We start from the raw sequence: 24,044 nt of genomic DNA on the forward strand, positions 1-24,044 counted from the left end.
TATTGGCTTGTTATCTACTCGTGGATTTGACTATTCCCGGTACTAGCTACCACTACTATATTTCTTGACTATCACTCTTATATTCTAATCACTGTCTACGTTCCTTCGAGAGACTCAATCCGAGACTGAAACTATAAAGGACTCAAATCTATATTCTTTCATATTTCAATATGAAGCCGTAGTCTATGTGATGCACCCGGTTCCATCCAAGCAAATAACAACGCCTGCAAAATGCTAGATGATCTGTTCTCTATTTCTCAGTTTGCCAACCTTCCCATCTCTCAAAGTCGCCCGTGTCCAAATCGAACAAGTCCAACATGCGCCCCACACTCTGGTCGACCAAGTCATCCACCGACGCAGCTCGAATATAGTAAGCCGGTACGGGTGGAAAGATAATCGCACCAGCTCTCGAAACCTCCAACATATTGCGCAAATGAATATCACTAAGTGGCGTCTCCCTCGCCACCAGCACAAGCTTCCGTCTCTCCTTCAACATAACATCCGCAGTGCGAGAAATCAAATCATCACAAAAACCACTGTGAATGGCAGCAAGCGTCTTCATACTGCAAGGCACAACAATCATCCCATCAGTCTTGAAAGAACCGCTCGAGATCGGCGCGGCCATATCGCTGATGTTGTGGGAATAATCTGCCAACGCCTTGACGTTCGACGGGTGGTAATCGGTTTCGTATTTGATGGTTGCTTCGGCCCATTTGCTCATGATGAGGTGGGTTTCCACGTTCAACCGGCGGAGAGCGATGATGAGTTTGATTCCTAGGATTGCGCCGGTTGCGCCGGTCATTGCGACCACGATCCTGCGCCGGGGGGCTTGCGGCGCAGGGGCATGGTCGGGGTGAGATGGCATTGTTGTTTCGGTTGGGCTGTCTGCGGGAGAGTGATGGCCGGATGATGGGGTGACTTTTCCAGAGAGGACTGACAGCATTGCTTGGGGTTGTAATGGTTTATATCCAGCGAAGTTGTGAGAACTGGTGTGATGGATGAGCTGAACTCGACAGTCTCACTCGTTTTATATTACTATGTGGTAATATGCCGAATACCCATATCTCACGCAGATTTTCTAACTTAAGTATTATCGCATGGTCCGATAAACCGGAAATATTGAATCGGCCCGATTTTCGAATTCCTTCTCCGAGGTCCCGAAGCCGAGATCCGAGGACCGTGCCGGATGGCCGAGTAGTCCGGTGGCGTCATGGTGGAGCTTATTCTAGGGCGAATTTATCGGAGGTTTTAATTAAACACTAGGATGCATTGATTTGTACTCTTTTTGTGAATTGTACAAACAATCAAGTCTATAGCCGAGGCCAATTGGACCAGCATCCGGGGTGTCATCTTTCACAAGAACGCATTCTCCTGTGTATAATCAAACATCGGAGCTGTGACAGGTTAGCTTTTAGTTGCTGATATTTTTTCTTCAGTGCGTACCGTTCATGATTGAGTCGAGATAAGTAACGGGTGATATGTCGAGTGGGCTTGGCATATCCATGAACCCGTCGGGACTATTCGAATGTGAGCAATTGTCCTCATTCCAAGGTTGGACTGGAACTTACCCAAGGCCAAACTGAGGTACCATATTCGGGGCCATTCCTGCCCAGTTCGTACTCTCGGTAGCTCCCGACTCTTCCTCGCGTTCCAGTGCACTTCGTAAAGTGCCCAATGCTCGAATGTGACCAGCCGACAACCACTGACCATCGTTTTCAGAAGAAACACCGTTATCGGTAGATTTTGGTTCTACCGTTGAGAAGGCATCCATGACTTTTTGCTGAAGATCGCGACACTCGGGGTCGTTCCGTGTTTCTTCCCAAATGCAGAGAAGCAATGTCGAGCTCAACACAGTATGCACCATTGACCAAGTTCGCTGTGGAACAGTGCTAAGAGCCTGGAAATCAAGAAATGCCTTGGAAGCGTCGATTAAACTCTCTTTGGCGCGATCTCGAAGAATGTCCGCGTGGGGTAGAAGGGGTTGTGGTGTGGATTGCTTTATTGCTGGTCGGCAAAGGACCGACACACAGAAAGAGGTATGCATTCTGAGGGCTAAATGCTCGAGATTTTGCTGCAATGTTGCACAGCTCTCCCGTGATCGAAGATGGGGTTGGCCACGTTGTTGAGCATCATCCAGTCGCTGCAGACCAACAAATGCTCGATCACTCTCGGCGGCCGCGAGGTTTTCCGCTTGCATAATATCTAGACCGAGACGACACAGAAAGTGCATGATTTCCGCGTACGATAAGTCTTGTCTCTCGAGAAAGGAGTTACTGAGAGACCATCCAGTCACGGAGACAATAGGAGGTCGATCATAGCAAAGACATAATAAACTATCCTGCCAGACAACCGTAAACCTGTAGACTCGTCAGCTGTGATATGGAAAAGACAGAAATGTGATAAATTGTACCAAAGAGTCCTCGCCTTCGTTCTCACGTTCTCGGGCCAGTGAGCGGTACTTTTCTCGGTGTGCAGGCCTATCGTCTGAGCTAATCGGATTGTCGTGCCCAGAAGGGCCCAAGCAGCATCAGACTGTCCCATATTTTGCAAGCTATTTCCCAAGATAAGCAGCGACTGGATTATATCTAGTGATGGCCGAAATAGAAAGTTGGCCAAGCGGAGAGCATGAAATGATCGACGAGCTGCATAGCTTCAGCTAAGCATGACACATTATGAATCCAAACATACCGAAGTCAATTGACAGTTCAAGCCTCTGGGTACGACCAATATCAGAGTAGTGAGCACCTGCTGCCAATGTCGCCAGTATAAGGCTAACATGACCAATGGACTTTTCCTTCGTCCACCGATCGGTTATTTTCTCCGAATCGCGAAATTCACCAGCGGCGTGAGCATTGAGATAGGTACACAAGTCGGATTCAAAGCGATCTATGTCAGAAAGGATTGGGTTGAATGGATAGGCCGTGACACGATAATAGTGGAAGAACCTAGCCTTGTCAGCCATATTCCTCAATTGGTGGTTCACAACGTACTTCAAGATCTCGGATCTTTGAGGCAACACAGTAAGCAGCGACTTCCACCTTCCAAGTGGTGTCTTCGGGTCCATAAATGGATAATTGTTAAATGTATTCTGCAGACCAAGAACAGATCCAACTTCACGAGCCATGGATTCATCAGCATCAGATGCTCGCGAACGCAGGATCGAGACGACTGAGTTGTCGCCCGAATAGACATAATTCTTCGAACTGCCATCAGACCGTGCTGGTTCGTTGCTTGCATTCGCCGGCGAACTAGGCGAAACCGAGGGCACAACACTATGGTGAGAAGCCGACCTGCGCCTCGATTGAGAAAGGGCGTAGGTGCAAATCTCGGGATGTTTTCGCTTCTGACAAGAGCGGCATGGCCGGGTCCCGTCGCACTTGACCTTGCGCTTTCTGCATGGGTAGCATGCATGGGGCTCTCGCTCGCGGCTTTTAAGGCCCAGCACCCGGTCTGCTTCGTCTTGACTGATGCCGCTCATCACGCCGAGGATTCGAGGGTCCGGGATTTTCCGGAGTAGCTCCCTTGGCCAAATGATAATTTCGGTTGAAATGACGGGACTTAATCAATGTGAAATATCCATCCGATGGTAGTATTTGATGGTGCGAGCAATGTTGGCCGATAGAGAATCGACCTTCTCTTGCCGTGTCGGCACGAATACGGCTGTGGAGATCGGATACCCACCAGCCCCGTAGTAGTCGGGCCCTCACCGCTCCGGAGACTAATCTTTCCGTCTAGCTGCCGAGTTGAACCTCCCTCTGCTTCAACGGCATGTCCTATTGCGTGCTAAAAATGACTACTAAGGAATCCGTTACTTTCAACATTTTATCCTCTCGCTTTTCTTTCACTTTTCTCTCTTTCTCCTATAATTTTCCTTCCATCTTTCGAAACAATGCGACTGCTGGTGATATCAGAATGAAATGACTTCATAGAAGAAGTAGAGGACTTTGTAAGAGAGATCTTTGTAACCAAAGTGTCGCATGATGAGTGGAAAAGATGAAATATGGTAGCGGAGGATGTTGACATGCATGGTCCACTTCTATCAAATATATCAAAGCGCCAACCCGGACAGTATCTTTGAACACATCAAAATTCTCATTGATTTCTATTTAAGATAAACAAATTACAGTACGATCTTCAAACGTATGCAGAAGTGAGCCTGAGATTTATTCCTCCCGGAATCCCATCTTAGTCCAATTGTCCAGCACCTTCTTCTTGAGATCCTCGGGATACGAGTTCTCAAAATCGGCTGCCACCCAATCCCTCCCGGTGGTATACTCAGTAGGCATAAGAGCATCAGACACGACTTTTCCACCCCGAGCGGGCGTTCCATTTCCATGTGACATGTACGGAATAAGCGGGAAGCCACGCACATCCTCGAAAAAGGTCTCGTCGAGGCTAGGACGGCAGCGGGTGGAGAATGCCCACATGACGTCCTTCCCGTTGTAGACATCAATGTCGTCACCGCACAGTACCAGACGGTGGATGGTGTATCCTGCCTTGCAGTTAAAGATCAGATCGCCGACCTTCTTCGAGAATTCTTTCGAGGTAGTCTTCATTTCTCGCAATTTGGCGGTGTCAATTCGAAGAGCCACCCAGGTCACCTGGGACTCGAATGGCGCGAAGGAGTCGGTTACGGGGATGCCGGCGTTTTGGCAGATCTTGCGAATCTCAGCCGCTGCCAAAGCTCCGATCATGGTGTGCTAATAAAATGTCAGTGAGAAACTAGAAATGGGGACTAGTCGATTTACAGTTTCATCGGTCAGTCGTCCACAGGACGACATGGGCATAATGGGGTTGTTGCGGTAGGTGATGCGGTTGACCTTGTATTTAGGCCACAGGTGGGTATCTCCAGGGAAGACATAGCCGTGCATCTCACCGAAGGGACCCTCGGGGCCCTTGTCACTGATAGATAGGGTACCTTCAAAGACGATCTCGGATGTAGCAGGCACCTGGAGGTTGTTGGTATCACACTTGATCAGATCCAAGGCGGTACCGGTCATAGCACCGACGTATCCAGCCTCCGTCACGCCGTCGGGAATAGGCATGCTTGAGGCCATGATAGCGGCAGGGGGCACGCCGAAGGCCAAGGCCCAGGGGACATCCTTGCCTTCTTTCTTCCACATCTGGTGGATCTGCCAGATGTGCTGAGGCTCGATGACGAGACCGGTCAGGTGCTTCTCGTCAGAGACCATGGCACGGGCAATGGACCAGTTAGTCCAAGATCCATCGGGTGACTGAACAATGTGCATTCCATAGGTCTGGATGTACTTTCCACCGTCAGCCTGGTGAATCATGGGTGCAGGAAGCTTGGTCAAGTCGATCTGGCTTTCTTCAAGGATGTTTTCCTTGCAAGGGCCGGTAGACACGATGTTGGGTGGAATGGGGGTCAAATTGCTGGCCGAGAGCATCTTGTCGAGGATGTCGCGCATGGATGCAGTTGGTGGCAAGGCCAAGTGTCGTGCGAGTCGGCCGTAACGATCCTTCGAAGATTTCCTGAGCGATGCAGGAGCACCCAGAATACGGAAAAGACCATTATGAGTGCCGATGACATTGTTGAAGAGCGGGGCCTTGTCATCCGTTTCACAGACACGACGAGTAATGGCAGCCGCTTCAAGGTTGGAGTCGATCGGGGTATCGATCTCGACCAGATCATTGTCAGCCTTTAAGGCCTCGACGAAGGAGCGGAAGGAGAGGTGAGGCTCGGTGTTCGACATTGTGAATCTCTTTTCGTAGGTTGTATGTGATTGAATGAAGTAGATTTGTAGGCCAGGCAGCCCGTTGGCAATCCACGCAGCTTAAATATCCCTACTAGGACCTTCGGCACGGCAGCCGCAGATCAGCACAGATCAAATCTGAGTGCTCGGGCCGATTCATCCATGACGGAGTTCTTTGGGATTCGGCACATTTCGGATGGTTCCGAGGGCAGCGATTCCGAGGTCCGAGTCCCGAGACCGAACGTTAGATCTTAGATCGGTCCGCATCAGTCCCAAGGTTCATGCTGTATCCAGGGGAACTCGAAACTCGGCCTCCGATGTCGCACTCGTCTGTGTCTAATACAGACGGCATCGTACTGCCGACCGTCTGGGTCTGCTGTTAAGCGCTGTTGAATGCGATCTTCCCCTAGATAGACGCAATGCCTAGCTTTTCATCTAATACAAGGTTAAAAATGAACGCGTGATAATTATCTATCTAGTTCATTTTCCCTTGACGTAGCCAATGTTGCTTTTAGTCGAGACAGCATACCATTTTTGAATAATGCCTTGCTCTAATCGCTAGTGGCGCCAACGATAATACTCTAGGCTAGGCGCCTACTTCTTCTCCTTTGTGGAAACACAATGATGTAAGGGAGTCATAACCTTGAGAAGCAGTTGGGTGCAGAAGTCAAGAAGAAAAGAAGGACGGATCAATGAAACGGAATTGGATGGGATAGAACACGGCAATGATAGTCACTAAGAAAGATTCTGCGGAAGTAATTCGGAAATGACGGTTGCGGGCGAGTTATTCTGCGCAAAGTCTACGGTGAGAGGCCCTGAAATTCCAGGATTTAACGTTACTTAGTGTTGTGGTGTAACACTTGGACTGTGTCTACTGCATCTATATATTTTGGCCTACGGGTGAAAGCTTATCGTTAGGCGATAAGTACGGAAAAAGATTGATATTGAAATATACACTTCTCTTGATGAGTGCGGGTTTCCTTTGACTTGAATAGCTGGATAAATACACTTGCTCCACAATTTATTTACGACCAGAAAGTACTTGGATCCTACATTTGTAGGCCCCCTTCCCGGTTGCCCTTGCATCCAGCTGGGTGCGTGCGAGTTAACGTCCACCGCATCTGCCCCCCCTCCTCCTGAGCCATAGCACCTTGCCCAGCTGAAAAGGAAGCGTTGACACTGGTATATGAGGGAGGAATGAATATGTCATTGACGCACAGAAAAGATTCGGCAGAAGCCTGTGCTTTGCAAAAATACGTACTATTATGTTTCTACCGTCACATATCTAGACGGAGAATGAACCTGCAGCTCTCACGCTATTACTTATTACTACTCGACCTTGATATTATCCTTGTTTATGCGACCTGAGACTGAGTCACTAGTTAGAGGACATTGAGATAATTCAAATCCGAGCAGCAGTGAAATTGACCACCGTAGAGGACATGCAATCCACCACGCGGAAGAGGAAAGCTGAACGCGCTGTCCAGAAGCAGATATACACACTGCTTCTCGCTCAATATTAAGATAAATATGTATTAACTGTCATTCAATCCCATGTTTCAACAGAAACAATCCATGAATGCAAGCAGATGCAGCGCGGTCCGTCCCGTCGAGCCTCAACTTTAACCACAACTCGAATTTTTTGCTCCCGCCTCATCCCACCCCACCCCACCTCAGCTTCTTCTCCCCCATAATCCCTACCACCCGACCAGGTCCAACCATGGCCCAGATCAATCTTGCGCATCGCCGCACGCATAACCTACTCCTGATCTCGAAATTATTGAGTCTGAGAGACACGGCGTCGCCGCTCACCCTGCTGCTGGACTCCCTGCAGCAACCAGCCACCCCGCTCATCCGCGAATATATTCGACGTGCTAAGGTAGGTCAAGTCGCAATCCCTACATAGGAATAAATGCTGAAAGTCTCGAACAGCTCTCCAAGGTTCATGTCACGCTCGTTGCATTCGAGACGCTGAAACAGCCCGATGGTGTCGATGCTTTTGTATCGGCGCGCCGGAAGAGCCCGGCTGACCTTGTCAGAGAAGTGGGTGCGGCGCAGCAGCTAGCTGGATCCAATTCCTCGCGACGTGAGTTTCCTGCGTTTCGCATTGCATTGCATTGGCGCCATACTGACGCCATTGCCAGGCCGTCTGATTCTCATCGACTCTATCAACCCACTACTGAACTCAAAGCGACTTGAGCCGGGATTCCATCTACCCTCTTTCTTGAGCTTGTTCCTAGCATCGCCATCTGCGTCAGCAACGGCACAGCTTGACACATCTCTAGTGGTAACATACCACCAAGATAGCCGTGGACCCTTTCCACAGCACCCCTACTCTCCCTCTCCCTTGTCCCTTCTCACATACATGGCCACAAGCATAATCACCCTCCACTCATTCTCGCACATTCTCGCACAAAAAGCTGCCCGAGACCGCAGCGTTGCCGAACCCGTCTTCGGATTGGATGAAGAACAAGACGGCGTTCTGCTCGGCCGACCCGACAACACTGTCGAGGGAATCGTGCTCGAGCTGGAACACCGGCGGAAGAGCGGACGTGGTGTTTTGGAGTGGTATCTCCTCCCGCCTACGTCCCGGTACTCGCCACAGCAGGTGAAAGAGGTTGTGACTTTGCTTGACGATAACGTCTTGTATAATCCGCCGGTGCAGCAAGATTCTGCCGCTGGAGACGAGGAGCCCGAGTCGACGTTTGAACTGCGGCTTACGGAGCGACAGAGGCGCGACAGGGAAGGTGTTGTGCTGCCTTACTTTGATGCGCAGCAGGGGAATGGGCCTGGTGAAGGTGGTCGCATTCTTTATGACATGGGCGAGGAAGATGATTTCGACGAAGAAGAGGATGAGATCTAGAAGAGGATGAGATCTAGAAGCACGACAGCCACCCGCCAATGCCTACGAACATCTCTTCCGAAATGTCTACAGTGTGTGTGAATGCTTTCTGAACAGGGGTGGATTGTTGTCCTGCAACCACCAGGGGATATTAACTATGCGTACATTCATACAAGAGAGTGGTCACGGGGCGGCAGAGGAAATCAGAAGAATCGCCACCACAGCAGAATGATCACGAGAAACCCGACGCCGGCGAAAGGTCCGTACTGCAAAATAGATATCAGCATGGCAAGATCAACATGACCAGACCCGCAACTTACCTGCTTCAGCATCAACTCCCAATTGATGCGCACGGCAGCCCGCCGGTATTTCTTGCTATCCTCGCGCAGCCGACCTGACAGCTCACCCATCCGCTCCAGACTATCACCGCGGTACAAAAGATCCTCGATGTTCTTGGTCATGACCTTGGTGACATCGCGCAGCTCGTCGTTCAACTTGTCCAAGTTCTGCGACGCGCGACTGTCCTGGTACAGTTTCTTGGTGCGTTGGATAAAGGTATCGAACTCGACGAAGGCATACGGACGGAGGTTTGGAGAGAGGTACTGCGAGGGGGTGTAGGTGGTGGTGAATTCCGAGGCCAGATCGGCCAGATAGGTAAAGGCCAGTTTGCGCGGGTAGGAGCTATCACAGATACACAGGAAGCAGACGTCATCCTTGATCAGGTAACTATGTAGCAATCGTGGTGAGAAATAGAGACAAGACATTCAAAAAGGCGAGTCCGACTTACTGGAGGTTGTATTGCTTGGACTCGATGCTGGCCTGGGGTGCGGAGTTGCGATTCAATCGTCGAAAGATCATCTTGGCTTGCGATTTGATTTCCGATAGCTCTGACTCGGCCTTCGAGGAAGTCAGTTTCAAAAAGGACCTAGAGTGAGTGTTTGCCTGGCAAAGCCTCTCTCACCTGCTCATCATCCACGGACGCCGCCAGCATCAGGCCTGTTCCCATACTCTCTTGTCAGCAACGACTCACTCCTTCTACATTCCAGAAAGCCGCACTTACCATCAAGCCTTGCAATCTGCGTTGATCTCACCATCGTGGGCAGCCGTGAGAAGAATCAAGTTAGGGAAGTGCCAGATACGCTGTAAACAGCACAAATGGGCCGAAAGGCGGTGGCGGTCGGCAGTACGCGGCGGTCCTGGTGAGCTTCGGAGCTACTTACCCTCGGTAAGGTGTAGGGATTCTAACAATAATAATGATTTAGTCGTGTCGCTGCTCGTTCTGCTCAGATGGCAGAACTGCAGCAGCAGGAGGTCCCTGCAATGTCGTCGGCCATGGAGATATCTCCGGCTAAATCACAGCCTTCGCCCCAACAAGATATCGCTGAGCAGCCGCAGCAACCGGACCCTGCAATGGGGCCAGTCGGATGTGATTCCTCCCCGGCCAAATCACAGCCGACGCCTAAACGGACTCCTAAACGAGCGTCGAAACGTGCGCCGCGCAAGGCGGCCCGCGGCCGCTGGGACGAGCAACAGCTGTTGACCAGCAACAAGTCCCAACTAATTGACGTCGATCTAGTGGTACGTACTGTAGCGGAACTGGTGACTACCGAAACTAACATGTGATAAATGTCTCAGAAACTCCTAGCAAACCCCAAGGCATGGAATTGCCTTGAAGAAGACGAGAAACGAGAGATCCTGGCTCTGCTGCCGGAAGGCACGCACCCAAACCCCGAACCTGAGGCCACACCTGAAGATCCAGACCCGAAGATCGCACCTCTACCGCAGTCCTTCATCCGATATTCCAATAACTGGCGGGACGGGATTCGGCAGTTCCAGCTCGACCTGCAGAATGGCCGGTATAGTGATGCCTGGCTACGCCAGGCTGAGAAGGCACGGCAGCAGCGCACAGAGGGGGACTTTGACACCTTCAAGGAACGCGAATTTGAGCAGTTCTGGGGCCAGAAACAAAAAGTCGACTACAAAGTGCTAACAGGGGAAAGCTCGCGCGTGAGGCTGAGGACTCTTGTGACAGAAGGGGTCTTTCTACCGGGTGATATTTGGAGATACTCAAACGTTTTCGGCCGAAATTTGGAAAGAGTGCATGTGGAGAAGGAGGCCAAGGTATGGATAGAGATTGTTTGCTTCTATTTTCTCAACTTTGCTAACTAAACGTTCCCAGGTCCTTGAAATCACTGGCTCCGAGTTGACCTTTGTGATACCCGATGGCCAACATGTCTTCCTGTCCAGCGTGCAGCATGAGCCGCACTCTCCCGAGACAAAGACCACAAATTTTTCCGAATCGTCTATGACGAAGGAGACAAAGACAGCTTTGAATGGACAAGACCAGCCTGAACCTGCATCGGTTGTCGTTCTCAGCCCGAACACACACAAACAGCCCTCGAATGGTGAAGGACAACAGAAACGTACAGCTTCTCCCCCAGAGCCTCAACCTCCCGCCAAAAAGAAACGAGGCAGACCACCCAAGCATCCGAAAAACCCGGAGGAGAAATCCGAGGACGACCCTTCTATCTGGGATATTCCATCCTCTTCTCCAGCATTGGCTCCAGAGAAAGAGTTCGAACAGCAGCCTGTACTTGATACACCATCATCCAACGAGAAGATAGCGATGATAGAAGATCCCACTGAACAGCAGAGCCGCGCCGAACCGGACGCACTGAAGCAAGAGGACGAAGGAGAAGAAGACACGACATCCCTTACCAAGCTGCCCCAGCCCCACGAAACAACTGCCCATCAACGAGGCGAGATCCTCGTCTGCAACATCTCCAACCCGAATACTCTAGTGACCAAGATCTTGGAGGTCGACGGACGCAGGTCCGGTGTTAGAACCGGGAATTCTTGGAGAGAATTTCGCTGCTACCGCAATAATCAGGATATGGGCAGTCTCTGGGATGTGAGGCAGGCTTGGTTTCTTAGTCGGGAGAAAAAGGAAAAGGATGAAGGGGAAGAGGAGGATGATGGAGATGAGGAATGGGAGGAATAATTGGTTTGGGGCAGGACAGTAACGATTTTACGATACGAGAAGAGAAAAGAATAGAGAAATCTTGCTCTTGGTTCGTTCTGGGTGTACGTTGATGCCCTAAAAAAGCTATGTCTGTCCTCTTATAGCGGGCATAAGTAGTGTGTATGCGGATTTCTCTTTTCTCTCAATCACTTGATCTCTCTATACTTGGCATTTTATGAGTCGTTATGCTGCAACGAGTGTGCCTGATGCTATTAGATCTGTGACAGGATGCTCTCTTTAGTGGGATGGGCTTTGTTTTACTTTGGTCAATGTTGTGTCAATATCCAGAAGACCGAAAGTTACCTACTAAGCTCCTCAACCATCCATTTCCATTGATCTAGGGCTAAAAACTCCCTCTATGCACTCGCGTATCTCTATTGAAATACCAAGACAAGGTAGCTGTTTCGATATCATGCTATACAGCAGAGCTTAGACATGAGTCTCCGTAGCCTATATCAAGAAATGCCGCGCTGGCAATCGAGTGTTTAACCCATGCATTCTTTTGCACCATATCTCTTCAATGGTAACAATTGCGTGCCGGAAGTGTCCCTCGGCGCTTTGTCGCCTTGCTCCCACCACGTCAACGCACCATCCAAGGAAGTGATCGAATCCTTGATTAGGGTTCTCTTCGTAAGACTGCTAGTGCCGCCGAATAAAGGCTTTTAGCTCTGCAAAGAACTCCTTGAATAGGCCGGAGACGGACCGTAACACCCCTGATGATCAAGGCGTCCTGCAACCACTTGTCTGACAAGCCCAGCCTGTACCTCGATGAGATGGCTGTCTCTATTTTTTCGTATACCCAAGTGTTTCAAAAAGGTAAGTAAGAATGCCCAACGAAGGAAGCTACCTGAGTAGCTCATTTCTATCTTTTCACATCAGTCCCGAAGTGTAAAACTTCATTAGACCTTGCAGCTTTTGGGTGTACATTGCTCCCCAGCTCGGCAACTGCTGTGGTTCCAGGAAGCTCAGCAGTGCCTTCTCCACTCATTTCCGATCTCGCACCATATGTAGGTGCTTCATATAAACGTTCCACGCCCAATTCTTGCATCTGTGACGGGTTCTTTTTGACTTGCATAGAACCTTCTCCTTTGCTTCCACGGCCACGGCGGCGCCTGAACAGGAGCCATGCTGCTCCTAGAATGAGTGCCAGCCCTACGACGCCGCCAACCACACCGCCAGCAATAGCACCAGTATTTGAGTGGGAAGACTTCTTGTTTTGTTCCGGTGTTGAGGAAGGACCGGACTCAGACTGGTCAACCGTGTTTGTGGGAGAAGAAACGGTAGAAACGGTAGAAACGCGCTCTTTAATAAGGGAGGCCAACATAGAATCTGCGAACCCCGCACTAGGAATCGTAGCTGTAGCGCCACCTTTTGCACTATTCGCAGAAGTTAGTCTTGAACCAAAGCAAAGCAATTGGAATCCTTACTCTCCCCCAATCGTATCATAGATGACTGCTGGCACTTCGTAAGTAGAACTGGTATTCAGCTCTGTTTGCCATTTGTACGTTGAGAGATCAAGCACGCGAACAGGCTCGAAGACGTTGCTACAAGCCCCATTGGTGAGCGAGTCTGCCCCGGCACGTATCTCGCCTCCGAGGACGATCATCTGCGAACCTCGGTATGCCTGGCAAGCGCCAGACAGGGCGTCGCGTCCGATGTTCGAGTTGACTTGCTGTTCCTTATTGGTCTGGTCGGACAGCTCTGTAGCATCAATCCACGTAAACGACGGAATTGAAAGAATATTCACGTCCTCGTATGAGCGCTGATCAGCCAAGCTCCATCCGCCGTATGTCGTGATGTGGAATGCCCCGTTGTCAGGCGAGGTTGTAACAACAGCACAGAAGGCACCCCGGTTCGAGGGCGGACTGCCAGAAGCCTCTTGCGCCCACCATGTATGGGAGGCAATATCGTATACATAAATAGTAAGCCAGTCCGCATCGTACGGCCAGCCGGAGAAAGGACTTATGCCTTGAGTGACCTGTTCATGACAGCGTAAGCGAGAGAAAAGGACTTGGTCGTCACATGAGTCAATGGAAGACAGCAAACATACATTTGCACCCCCGAAGCTAATAAGCATACCCTCCTTTCCAGCCGGAATATAGACCAAAGCACCAGAAACTAGATTCGGCACTTGAACCCCTTTGGATCCATGTGAGAGTGTCTCGTTGGTCCACACGAGGTTATCGGGATTAGACGCATCAAAACGGATCATGCCGCTCATATAGGGGGTGTTGCCGCCGAAGATGAAACCTAGACCGGACTCAGGAGCAGTGGCAACTTGAGCAGCGGTGCGCTGTGCGAAGTTGAAGTCACCACCAGCCACAGTCACGTCTTTCCATGTGCCAGTCGAAACATTGTAGGCCGATAGCGTGTTGGTTGGGGTTTCGAAGCCACCACCAAAGACATAGAGGGTGTCGTTTATTGGCCAGACTGCTCCATTGGTGGTATCGACACCGACTGCACGCACCGCATTTCTATAGGCTACCGTCGTTTTGGAATCGATGGTCTCATTGTTGAGGGCTGCCTGGGGGATCGCCCGCTCGACTGGAAATTGACTGTTCAGGTCGATAGAGTAGAGAGACGCGGCTAACTGTCGTTAGCATGCTAAGAGAAGTGGCTTCTCCAGAAAACTAACTGGGTTCAATCGCCTGGCCGTCATATGTCACGATGCTATAGTTACCGCCCATGAAATACAACTGATCGTCCACCAGGCAAGCTGCAAGCTGATTAGAAGCAATCCTCTTGGTTTGAGAGGGGTTCCGACGAACTTTGTGCTCCAAGCACATAGCAAACGTCGCCCACCGAACCAAATGTTCGGTGCGACAAAGCCAGCACTAAACAAACAAGCGATATCCACATTGTCATGGCCGATGCTATACGGTGATTCTGAGACTTCTTCAGGAGAAAAGAAAGCCGAGAAACAAAACGGAATTGATGACAACCAGCTCACGTTAATTTCAATAATTAAATACAAGCTAACTAGGTTAAGTTAAAGTACTCGTATTAATGAGTTGCTTTTGGTCGTTTTAAGAAAATCCTTTCCGTTTTTGCGGGGGCTGAGCTGCCACACAGAACAGTAATAAAGGGCCCGAGAGCTCACCCTGCTCGCGGATATACATATCTAAGGTACTCGCCCCCAAGTCCGTTTAGGGGTCCAACTTGGGGGCGAGTACTGTGAAACCGACAAGCGATTTGCCCCCCCAGCTTCACCATCAAATGACAGTCCTTAGAAGGCCTATGTCAGCTTCTCGCGAGTAGTTAACTAAGTTAATTAACTAACTTTAAACGTTAGATAAGGCCAATAACACAAAATCTGTACGCCAGTAGGCCTTCCTTTTCAATGATTATGTCCTTTAGAGCCCGACAGGGCATTGCATCAGATGTCGTGAACGACCACTTTGTCCGACAGCGTGGAACAAAGCCAGTTCACTGTGCGATTGCAACCCTATATACCAGTTGAAAATCCCTTTGAGAATGTTTAGACAGTGACGTTCTCCTGCTTCTCAATCTCCTCCTTGCTCCAACACCACTTGTCCTGCAACTTCTCATCTAGCGCTTTCGTATAAATGTCCTTGTCCCACCACTCACCCCAGCTTGTTAAGAATATCTGCTCCGGGTCCTTGGGGAAATCGTCCCTGAATAGCGCGGCATTCAAACTCGCCGCTCCCTCGGGAATAGACTTGGCGTCCGGATGGTTTGCCGGTAGTTGTTCTTTGGAATGCCGACCCAGTCCTGTACCTGGAATTAAGCCCGGCGACACGGCGACGACGCGACATTGGTTGGCGAGTTCGCGGCGCCACCATTGTGCGCCGAGGAAATGTATGAATTTGCTCTCGCTGTAGATGGTGAATGGTTGTGTGTTGGAGGGAGTCGCGAGGTCTTTTTCTAAGACACCTGATAATATGAGCTTCCAACGATGTCTGATAAGAGAGAGAGAAGACCTACTAGGGTCTGCCACGGAGCGGATTGCGCCGGACGAGACGAATACCAGGCGTGACTTGGAAAATATGAGCTTCTCTCTAAGAAGATGCACTAAATAATGCTGCGCTACATACTATTAGCATCACCTATTGTCATGCAGGGGCGTACTCACAGGTATGGTTCACAACCAGTGCCTCGCACCATTTGGATCCATTGGGCGCAGGTAGCGTCGCATCCTTGGCCAATCCTGCGTTCATATACAGGAAGTCAATCTTGTCCTGGCCCAAAATCTCAAGCACCTTGTTCGAGAATGTCTTGACAGTGTTAAGGTCTGACAACTCGAGGGGCAGCACGGTCACGGCGCTGGCGGAGCGATTGAAGTCGAGGGCGTCGATGGCGGCGCTAGTGGACTGCGTGTTTCTTGCACCGAGGATGACTCTAAAGGGCTGGGATTGCTGGAGGAGCTGCTTGAGGGATTCTAAGCCCTGGATAGACATTAATCTCTAATCAATGAAAAGGCGGAGATGGGCGTACGAGGCCTGAGGATAGGCCTGTGGCCACGATAGTCCTTCCGACAGTAGTCATGGTTGTGATGGATGAGATAAGCGGCTGTGGTGTTGAACAGCGCAAAAAAAACACTCTTTGTGACTGAAATAGCACGTTCTTATATATCTGCGAGGGAGTAGTAGCGCGAAGTGAGAATGACGATTTATAATCCTCAGAATGTAACACGAGGACATAGGCGGACGGCGTTAACGGATTTAAAGCGGGCACCAAGAGCCACGACGCCGAACTTAGTCTCTAGCAAACTCAACTAGGTAGAAGTGTCGCGATGCCAGCATGGGAGCCCAAGGCCTCAAGCATATCCACGAACGTGCATGATAGAAATAGCATCTTTATTCAGGTTGTAGAGAATACTATCACACATCTATAGGGTATTGTAACCTGAGCCTCGTGCAGCTCTGGGCCAACGGAATGTAGACAGGCGGCACTTAGGAGTCCTCATCATCATCCTCATCACAATCCTCCTCATCACCATCCTCGTCATCACCATCCTCGTCATCACCATCCTTGTCATCACCATCCTCGTCATCACCATCTTCATCATCACCAGGACCGGTAATCATCTTCTGTTGTTTCCAAATATCTTCCACCACGGTCTGCGTCACGGCAGTTTCATCCGTCCTTTTACTTAGATTCCCCAGAAGAGACATATAGACCTTCAACCAGTGAAGTCGCTGGGTACTCAGCTGCGAGAAAACTTGAGCCGTAATCCTGCTTTCTTCTGGGAGCTCACTCTGCACTTCTACCGTAGCCACATTTTCCTGTGCACCGGTATAGGAAACGACGAGGGACTGAATGTTTTTGGCTGCTTTGTTGATAGAGGTCCAATCGGCATTCGCTGCGTCCTTGGCGTTTTGGACGGCACCGACAAATTTTCCAAGGGTATCACAGAATGCGTTGACTTTCGTGATGTAGTCATCGGCCTTATCCGTCAAAATCTGGAGATCTTTCTCTGACACATTCTTGAGGAATGAAGTGATAGCATTTGCTGGCGCCTTGAATAGTCCGTTTATGCTCTCTGTGATATGGCTTTTAACCGCGTCGAGCTTGGCGATAAACTTGTTATCCGCATCCTCTAATTTGTTTAGAGCTGTTCCCTTCAAGTGTATAAGAGCGCTCGATACGACGGTATCTAATCCGCCGATGGTTGGAAGCTTGCTTGATACCTTTTCGGTTAGGCTTCCAAGCGTCTCTTCGAGTTGCTTTTTGGTCTCGTCTTTGAGATCCACGATGAGTGCTGTCGGCAGCTTGACGATGTTTGTGATGGCTTCCTGTGCCATACCCTTGATTTCATCTGTTGCGGATCTGGCGTCTGAAGCTAGACCTGTGAAGTCGGCAAGAAGCTCTTTACCAGTCTGAGCGGTGTCCGCGACCTGGGTCATTCCACTTATAAGGCCGTTCCCGATTTGTTTGGCAGTTGTCGCGATCTCGTTAAAGGAGCTTATCCACCCCCTCCGCTTAAGCCCACTGCTCCTCATAGGCACGACACTTCGGGTGTGCTTAGACATCTCATCACTCCCCTCCAACCGAGATAGCTGTTCATGAGGGGCGTCATAGATTTCGATACCGGGAGCTTCGATAGGTGCACATTGGACTAGTGAAGGGCCCAACAATCCTATGGCGCAGAAGACCAGAATAAGCAGAGACTGAAATCGAATCATGGCGGCGTGTAGAATCGTCGATTGATACTTTAAAGTCGTGTACAAATCAGACGAATCCCAACGTGGCCGATAGAAAACAGATTTCCTCGTAGCCGTAGTCTCGAAGTTGAAATAACCCAAGAAAAAGCTTCTGGCAGGAGGCGGAGATTTTAAATAATAAATCTAGAGGACTCACCCGTTTCAGGGAGCTTGGCTGTACCTCAATATCTAGCCCCAAATAACAAGTGAATCCACAATAAGTGAATCCTCTTGCCTAGGAAAAATATCATTGGTAGCAACTTACGACCACTTCTACAGAACGGCTTGCCCCAAGAATCCCTAGAAAGGATGAAGGATCCGTTGGTGCTAAAAAATATTTTTATATACTCTATAGAGTTAAGGTTAGCGCCAAATTGGATGCAGGAATGATGGGACCGAATTTAAAATACCCGATTCAAGCTTGAGAAGGATTACATAGCGTGCTAGCGGTGCCCCGATCACTATGCCCGAAAAGTTAGTCGAGCTGGAAGGAGAAAAAAAAATCCTGATCGCATAAAGGCTCGGCTTGGCCAAAACATTTTACACAAACGATAAATCAAAGTTAGCTGAGGCAGATGATGTCTGGAGGTGGTAATTCGTTTAAATTACGCCGAAAGAACAGAAAGGGGCCGTGGAATAAGGATTGCATGAAGGCCCCTTTTTATCTTGTATCCTAAAATAGGGCCAGACTACTAGGGGGCGGCTATACTTATTTCGGACTGAGGGATGCGAGGTCAAACACAATATATTCCACTCTACTCTATAGATAGGGGCGACTTAGGTAGTCGCTTAGAATGTAACAGTGAAACCTGTATCTTTCTAACGGAAAAATAGGGATTTTACAGATTCGGGCCTCTACTTACTCCCCAACCATTCTAACGAACATACTCCGTACGCGATCCATAATTAACAGAACTTAATGTCGGGATGCTAGCATGGCTGGATCCGTAGATAAAAAGTTTTGTACAGCACTATACTGCTTTTGATTTTTGACATTCTTAGCATCGTGCATTCATTTCGCTTACTGCCCGTGGAGGAGCCTCATGGCAAGGACCCGAGAGTGGAGATCACCCTACAGAGGAAGAAGCGAGAGAAGATAAATGTATCCCTAAGTGATTTCCCAAACAGGAAGGTCTATCTATCGGGGCGGTAGGCGTTGACGCCTCAGACAGGTACTTAACAAAGACAACAAGCCACGACTGCTGCGCAACGCCACTTTCTTCGTACCAGGCACGAGCTACAAACCAGACGATTTCGATGATGGTCTTTATCAGCCGGTGTACCGAGCAACCACAGGTGATGGATTTGCTCATTTAATGTTATGTGACTCGCGACCAATTCCTCGGGTCTTCGATAAAACATCTATGTGGAAGAATGTTGAATGGAAGCGGTACGTGGTGCTTAGTCCCGACTGGTTTGTCTTCGCAATATGGAACAAAGAAGCCGAATTGGCGAGCACTGCTGACGGTTGGTCCGGTTGTTTGAGAGGTCGTGCCGCTCTTTGAATTTGGGATACTGTACTTGCATAATATCATAAATCTACTTGTTTACCATCCTGCTGAGCTCGAAGGGACGTGCATCGAAATAAGTAAGCATGAGGTGGGGGTCTAGGACATTTATCAGCGAGAACCGTTCGAGTTCTCTGGGTTTGTGGCCATTTAGCGAAATATGGAACCTTTTCAAGTCTGCAAATAAGGTCCTTGTGCTCAACCTTTCATCCGCGACAATTTTTAGTATGGAATTTTGTGGGTCTAGATCTTGCGGGACGTATGTCCCGCCCTTCAAGGTGAATGCTATTGTCAATATCATTGGAGTTACCCGTCTTTTGGCTTTTCAAACTTTGTGAAATGTGGTCACTAAACAATTATTCCGAGAGTCAATCCTCGAAAGTTCCTTTTATTGTGGGACAATGAGTAGTAAGCCCCGCCATGGTTGTTTTATGATGAATTCTCGGTACAAGCATGGGGGATAAGATCGGTGCCACCATAGTTTCCGATGGCTACGCATTGATCGCAGCGGAGTAGGTTTGCTTGACTTGCAGTTCACTGTGCACGTTGATTTTTCTAGTGAGACTGACTAGTTCTACAACTAAAGCATCGAGAAAGGCAAAGACATTGCCCTGCTGCCGGAGACCTTGAAAAAAGAAGAAGCAAAGACGATTTCGATGCTCAACGAACTGGGCGCCATTCGTGACCGCGCGCTTCCACAGGGTAACCGGTGGATTTTTGGCACGGAGATGGCGACAGCTTTGGACTCGCATTTGATGATTTTCCTCGCGCGCCTCATGGATGTGGGGAGGGAATCTCTCATGCCTGAGACAATTCGTTATTATGCGGAGGCCATCATGGCTCAGGATGTATGGAAAGACTTTATGCAGGGAAGGACCACAATGTACCAATATTAGAGATGAGGCAGAATGGATTGTGTAAATCCCGAGGTTCGTTTTTTCGCAGAAGAAATCATAGCCGTCTTTCGATAAAACGTCTTTACATTGCTTAATCTTCACTAGAGACCTACGCCCATTAAAGTATATGACCTTCATTCATCCCACCCATCGCATCGTCTCTCGTCGGCACAGGTTCCGCATCGGCAGCAACATCAACCGCAAAGCTCGCCTGAATAAAATCCTCCAGTTCCTCGCTGACGGTCTTGAGTTTCTCCTTGACACTCGCAACACCTTCTTGCCCGACAATATGGCGGGAGGGTGGATTCTCATGTCCCCCGATCGCCGTGATGGCATAAACGGTTTCAGAAACAAGGACTTCGAGATGCGCGCCGCTGAGCGGGGGGTGCATGGATACGATCTCGGGAACGGAGAAGGGGCCTGTCTCTGCGGCGTGGACCCGTGTATTTTCTTGCGAGTCATGACTTCCCCGACTCGACCCGGTGGAGGGCTTGGTGGTGGTTGTTTGAGTGGCGCGGTTATCTGGGAGACGTGGGACCAGATGGTTGAGGATCCCGCGGAACAGCGGCGCGCTGTTGCCTGCGGGTGAATAGGCTGGAAAGATTGGGGGCACGCTGGTGACGAGGTTGGTGAGGATGCCGATTTCGATGCTGCATTGGAAGATGGTGAGTTTGACGTCGAACGGAGCGATTTCGTATGCCAGACTCTGTGATTATATCATTAGATATGCTTACAGGCAGAGAGAAAAAAAAAGACTTACGTCGCAGAACCCTTCGAGAGCCCAACCTGCTGCGCAGTACATGCCCAGTCCTGGGGTGCCGATGTGCGCCGCTGATATTGGTTAGAAGGACCCTCCCAATAGAGTGTAGAGGAGATCATACTGATTCCGGATATGATCATAATATGGCCTGATTGTTCTCGGCGCATATGAGGCAGTGCGGCCTTAATGATGTTCAGAGGACCGAAGTAATTGATCTCGAATTGATCGCGGACGAGGTTGAGGGTCTGCTGCGACGCGGCAAGTTCTTCCACCGTTCCGATGAGGGCTATAGAGAAGGTGAGTATTTTCTTACAAGGCATACGGGTCTCACCATACCCTGACTCGTGCAGCACAGGAGGATATCGACTCTTCCAAATGTCGCTACAGCTTGCGCGAAGACAGCTTGGCATTCGCCCATCATCCTGCCGTACGAGGGTTCTGTTAGAGAACTCTGATAAAGGCCAGGAGGAATGCGCACCTGATATCCAGAGGAACGGTCTTCATGCGCTGCCCCCATCCCTCATGCTGGTGCCCCTCCACCTCGGCGAGAAATGCTTCGAACCCATCGCGACGGCGCTCGTCGCGGTCTAGAATGGAGTGCGCGAGTCCCAAAAGCACTGAATCCCCATGCGCAAGCACCTGCCGCGCAACGGAGATGCCAATGGGCGAGTCGCCGGCCGTGATCAGCCAGACTCGCGGCCCGGTATGCGACGGGAAGTGCGCGCGGGAGGCGTCGGAGGGATGCGTGTCCGTCATGTCGGGGGTATGGGCGCGCCCATCGCGCGGTTCCGACGATAGATGGAATATGGAGAGGGAGTATGCGAAAGAAGAAAGAAAGGACTCGAAAGTGTTTAGTTCGTTACTTAGAACTGTTAGCTAAGAAAGTTGGGGAAAGCAAAGTTGGAGAACAAATGTGCCAAGGCGGATGAAAGTGACATCTTGTCCCCTCCTTTCTTTTCTTTTCCTTTCTTCTTTTCTTCTCTGCTCTACTCCCCCCTTTCCCCCAAATCTATCATCCATCATGCCCGAGCAGCGCCAACGCAGGGATGAGCCGGAGTCTAATGTACGTGTGGAAATCAATCGCGTCTGACTGTCGCGGGGTTGGCTGACAGCGTCAACTATAGTCCGGCTTCAAGACTGCCCTCCAAGGCCTGGGAATCTTCCTGCTGGTGCAATTCGTCATCGGCCGATTTTGGGGCAACAAGCAGGATGCTGCTTCCGATGTCAAGCCGGGCAACATGCCTGCCTTTGTCGACCGTCCCGACCCCAGCCAGGTCTCTGACTACAGCGCCATCCCCAACCTCATCGCCCCGATCTGGCCGTCCAACAGCGCCCTCGATATCAGTGTCTATGTGGCGCCGTCTCCCGTGATCCCGAACCTGAAGTCGGCCGAGCTGGTCCTGAGCGAGAAGAACTTCACAATTGGCAACTACAGCGACAGTCGGGAGATCGACACGACCATCAAGATTCCGAAGCAGGTCCAGCAGAACGGAACCCTCTGGGCGCATTTCTTTGTCGCCCAGACGGGTTATCAACTAGACCCCGCCGCCAAGGGTTACAGCTCCGAGAACGCCGTCCACTTCCTGCGCCCACTGAACCAGTACCTCCCCAAGAAGAAGGTCAAGAAGCTGAAGAACCTCCTGTCGAGTGACGGAACGGAGGTGGAAGAGGAGGAAGATAACACCCCGGATGTGCAGACCGTGTCGTACTATCACCCCAACTTCACCGTCTCTATCATCCCCGACACCGGATCCCAGAAATTCGCCCAGATGCAGCCCGCAGTTCGCCAGTATGTGCAGCTCGAACGAAGTGGTGCCCGGGATCTGAGTGGCCAAAACGGCTGGTACTACCCGATTGTGTTTCTGAACACCTTCTGGCAGCTGAAAACCCACATGACGGAATTGAACTCGACGGTCGACACGGTCCCGCTGCGCATCACTCTCAACAACATGGCAAACTGGAAGTTCAGCATCATCACTAGTATCGATGAAGGTGCCAAGCAAAGTGCTCAGCAGGCCGCGTATGGCGGCACTGCGCCCGGTGGTGGCGATGGAACGGAGTGGGAGATGGTCAAGGAGATTCTTCTGGACACGAACATTTACCTCCTGGGCACCACCGGTGTGGTCACTATCCTGCATATGTTGTTCGAGACTCTGGCTTTCAAGAACGATATCGTCAGTCCTACTCCTTGGGATGTGAGCGGCAATTACTGACCCGATTATAGGCTCACTGGCGCAAGAAGAAGGACATTGTCGGCACTTCGGTCCGAACGATTCTGGCCAATGTCTTCATGCAGGCCGTCATCTTCCTCTACCTGATGGATAACAGCGAGAACACCTCATGGATGATTCTTGCCAGTCAGGGATTCGGGATTCTGCTGGAAGCCTGGAAGATCACCAAGACAGTCGACGTTCGTATTCGTCCACCGCCCGCCGGCTCCTTCTTTTCGTTCTTGCCGTATGTTATTGTCTTCGAGGACAAGCATAAACTCTCGGAGACCGAGGAGAAGACCAAGGAGTATGACGAGATTGCTTTCCGCTATCTATACATCATCGCCGTGCCCCTGCTGGCCGCCTATGCTGCGTACAACCTGATCTACAACACCCACAAGTCGTGGTACTCGTACATCATTCAGACGCTTGTCGGCAGCGTCTACGCCTACGGATTTCTCATGATGGTTCCCAGTTTGTATATCAACTATCGCTTGAAGGTCAGTCCCCTTTTTCCGACAGCCGCGAATGTTCCCTAATTTATGTTCCAGTCCGTTGCCCACTTGCCCGGCAAGGCCCTGACGTACAAGTTCCTCAACACCTTCATCGACGACCTCTTCGCCTTCACGGTCAAGATGCCCTGGCTGCACCGCCTGGCCACCCTGCGTGACGACGTCATTTTCTTTGTCTGGGTGTACCAGAGCTGGAAGTACAAGGTGGACTATTCGCGCGTCAACGAGTTCGGACAGGGTGGCGAGAGCGACGAGGAAGACGAGGCTTCCCCCACGGCTGCTAAGATCGACAAGTCTCCCGAGGTGACTGCTCAGACGTCGGCTGCCCAGCCCAGCTCGTCCAAGGCGTCGACCCGGAAGAGGAAATGAATGAGGCTTGAAGTAGTTTAGACCGAGCTAGGGTATTGCTTGTAGTG

At 50.4% G+C, this 24,044-nt stretch overlaps 12 protein-coding genes across 12 annotated transcripts; 4 read left to right on the forward strand and 8 right to left on the reverse strand.

Annotated features, from left to right (window-relative positions):
• Positions 1–250: 250 nt before the first annotated feature.
• On the reverse strand, positions 251–865 carry PFLUO_LOCUS2810 (phenylacrylic acid decarboxylase; the record flags this gene model as incomplete). The annotated part of the gene is made up of 1 exon (XM_073779987.1): positions 251–865. The coding sequence occupies one exon, from the start codon at positions 863–865 to the stop codon at positions 251–253; it is 615 nt and encodes a 204-aa protein (XP_073636888.1).
• Positions 866–1,353: 488 nt separating this feature from the next.
• PFLUO_LOCUS2811 (uncharacterized protein) lies at positions 1,354–1,771 on the reverse strand (the record flags this gene model as incomplete). The annotated part of the gene is made up of 3 exons (XM_073779989.1): positions 1,354–1,394; positions 1,444–1,517; positions 1,569–1,771. The coding sequence occupies 3 exons, from the start codon at positions 1,769–1,771 to the stop codon at positions 1,354–1,356; spliced, it is 318 nt and encodes a 105-aa protein (XP_073636889.1).
• A 2,392-nt stretch (positions 1,772–4,163) lies between these two features.
• PFLUO_LOCUS2812 (Ferulic acid decarboxylase 1) lies at positions 4,164–5,714 on the reverse strand (the record flags this gene model as incomplete). Its single annotated transcript, XM_073779990.1, has 2 exons — positions 4,164–4,700; positions 4,749–5,714. 2 exons carry the CDS (start codon positions 5,712–5,714, stop codon positions 4,164–4,166), a joined length of 1,503 nt encoding a protein of 500 aa, XP_073636890.1.
• A 1,720-nt stretch (positions 5,715–7,434) lies between these two features.
• Positions 7,435–8,577, forward strand: PFLUO_LOCUS2813 (uncharacterized protein; the record flags this gene model as incomplete). Its single annotated transcript, XM_073779991.1, has 3 exons — positions 7,435–7,593; positions 7,647–7,800; positions 7,859–8,577. 3 exons carry the CDS (start codon positions 7,435–7,437, stop codon positions 8,575–8,577), a joined length of 1,032 nt encoding a protein of 343 aa, XP_073636891.1.
• A 182-nt stretch (positions 8,578–8,759) lies between these two features.
• PFLUO_LOCUS2814 (SNAP receptor) lies at positions 8,760–9,650 on the reverse strand (the record flags this gene model as incomplete). The annotated part of the gene is made up of 5 exons (XM_073779992.1): positions 8,760–8,822; positions 8,877–9,282; positions 9,344–9,453; positions 9,518–9,552; positions 9,617–9,650. 5 exons carry the CDS (start codon positions 9,648–9,650, stop codon positions 8,760–8,762), a joined length of 648 nt encoding a protein of 215 aa, XP_073636892.1.
• Positions 9,651–9,711: 61 nt separating this feature from the next.
• On the forward strand, positions 9,712–11,557 carry PFLUO_LOCUS2815 (uncharacterized protein; the record flags this gene model as incomplete). Its single annotated transcript, XM_073779993.1, has 4 exons — positions 9,712–9,755; positions 9,819–10,134; positions 10,192–10,677; positions 10,736–11,557. The coding sequence occupies 4 exons, from the start codon at positions 9,712–9,714 to the stop codon at positions 11,555–11,557; spliced, it is 1,668 nt and encodes a 555-aa protein (XP_073636893.1).
• A 1,444-nt stretch (positions 11,558–13,001) lies between these two features.
• On the reverse strand, positions 13,002–14,265 carry PFLUO_LOCUS2816 (uncharacterized protein; the record flags this gene model as incomplete). Its single annotated transcript, XM_073779994.1, has 3 exons — positions 13,002–13,556; positions 13,629–14,122; positions 14,259–14,265. The coding sequence occupies 3 exons, from the start codon at positions 14,263–14,265 to the stop codon at positions 13,002–13,004; spliced, it is 1,056 nt and encodes a 351-aa protein (XP_073636894.1).
• A 791-nt stretch (positions 14,266–15,056) lies between these two features.
• Positions 15,057–16,084, reverse strand: PFLUO_LOCUS2817 (uncharacterized protein; the record flags this gene model as incomplete). Its single annotated transcript, XM_073779995.1, has 4 exons — positions 15,057–15,472; positions 15,524–15,625; positions 15,672–15,984; positions 16,034–16,084. The coding sequence occupies 4 exons, from the start codon at positions 16,082–16,084 to the stop codon at positions 15,057–15,059; spliced, it is 882 nt and encodes a 293-aa protein (XP_073636895.1).
• Positions 16,085–16,491: 407 nt separating this feature from the next.
• Positions 16,492–17,724, reverse strand: PFLUO_LOCUS2818 (uncharacterized protein; the record flags this gene model as incomplete). The annotated part of the gene is made up of 1 exon (XM_073779996.1): positions 16,492–17,724. The coding sequence occupies one exon, from the start codon at positions 17,722–17,724 to the stop codon at positions 16,492–16,494; it is 1,233 nt and encodes a 410-aa protein (XP_073636896.1).
• A 1,979-nt stretch (positions 17,725–19,703) lies between these two features.
• Positions 19,704–20,146, forward strand: PFLUO_LOCUS2819 (uncharacterized protein; the record flags this gene model as incomplete). The annotated part of the gene is made up of 2 exons (XM_073779997.1): positions 19,704–19,762; positions 19,837–20,146. The coding sequence occupies 2 exons, from the start codon at positions 19,704–19,706 to the stop codon at positions 20,144–20,146; spliced, it is 369 nt and encodes a 122-aa protein (XP_073636897.1).
• Positions 20,147–20,264: 118 nt separating this feature from the next.
• On the reverse strand, positions 20,265–21,662 carry PFLUO_LOCUS2820 (uncharacterized protein; the record flags this gene model as incomplete). Its single annotated transcript, XM_073779998.1, has 5 exons — positions 20,265–20,852; positions 20,907–20,977; positions 21,028–21,192; positions 21,243–21,328; positions 21,385–21,662. 5 exons carry the CDS (start codon positions 21,660–21,662, stop codon positions 20,265–20,267), a joined length of 1,188 nt encoding a protein of 395 aa, XP_073636898.1.
• A 265-nt stretch (positions 21,663–21,927) lies between these two features.
• PFLUO_LOCUS2821 (uncharacterized protein) lies at positions 21,928–23,997 on the forward strand (the record flags this gene model as incomplete). Its single annotated transcript, XM_073780001.1, has 4 exons — positions 21,928–21,969; positions 22,031–23,101; positions 23,131–23,616; positions 23,668–23,997. The coding sequence occupies 4 exons, from the start codon at positions 21,928–21,930 to the stop codon at positions 23,995–23,997; spliced, it is 1,929 nt and encodes a 642-aa protein (XP_073636899.1).
• Between the last annotated feature and the right edge of the window lie 47 nt (positions 23,998–24,044).

Source organism: Penicillium psychrofluorescens, assembly GCF_964197705.1.
Source record: "Penicillium psychrofluorescens genome assembly, chromosome: 2".
Classification (NCBI taxonomy): Eukaryota; Fungi; Ascomycota; class Eurotiomycetes; order Eurotiales; family Aspergillaceae; genus Penicillium; species Penicillium psychrofluorescens.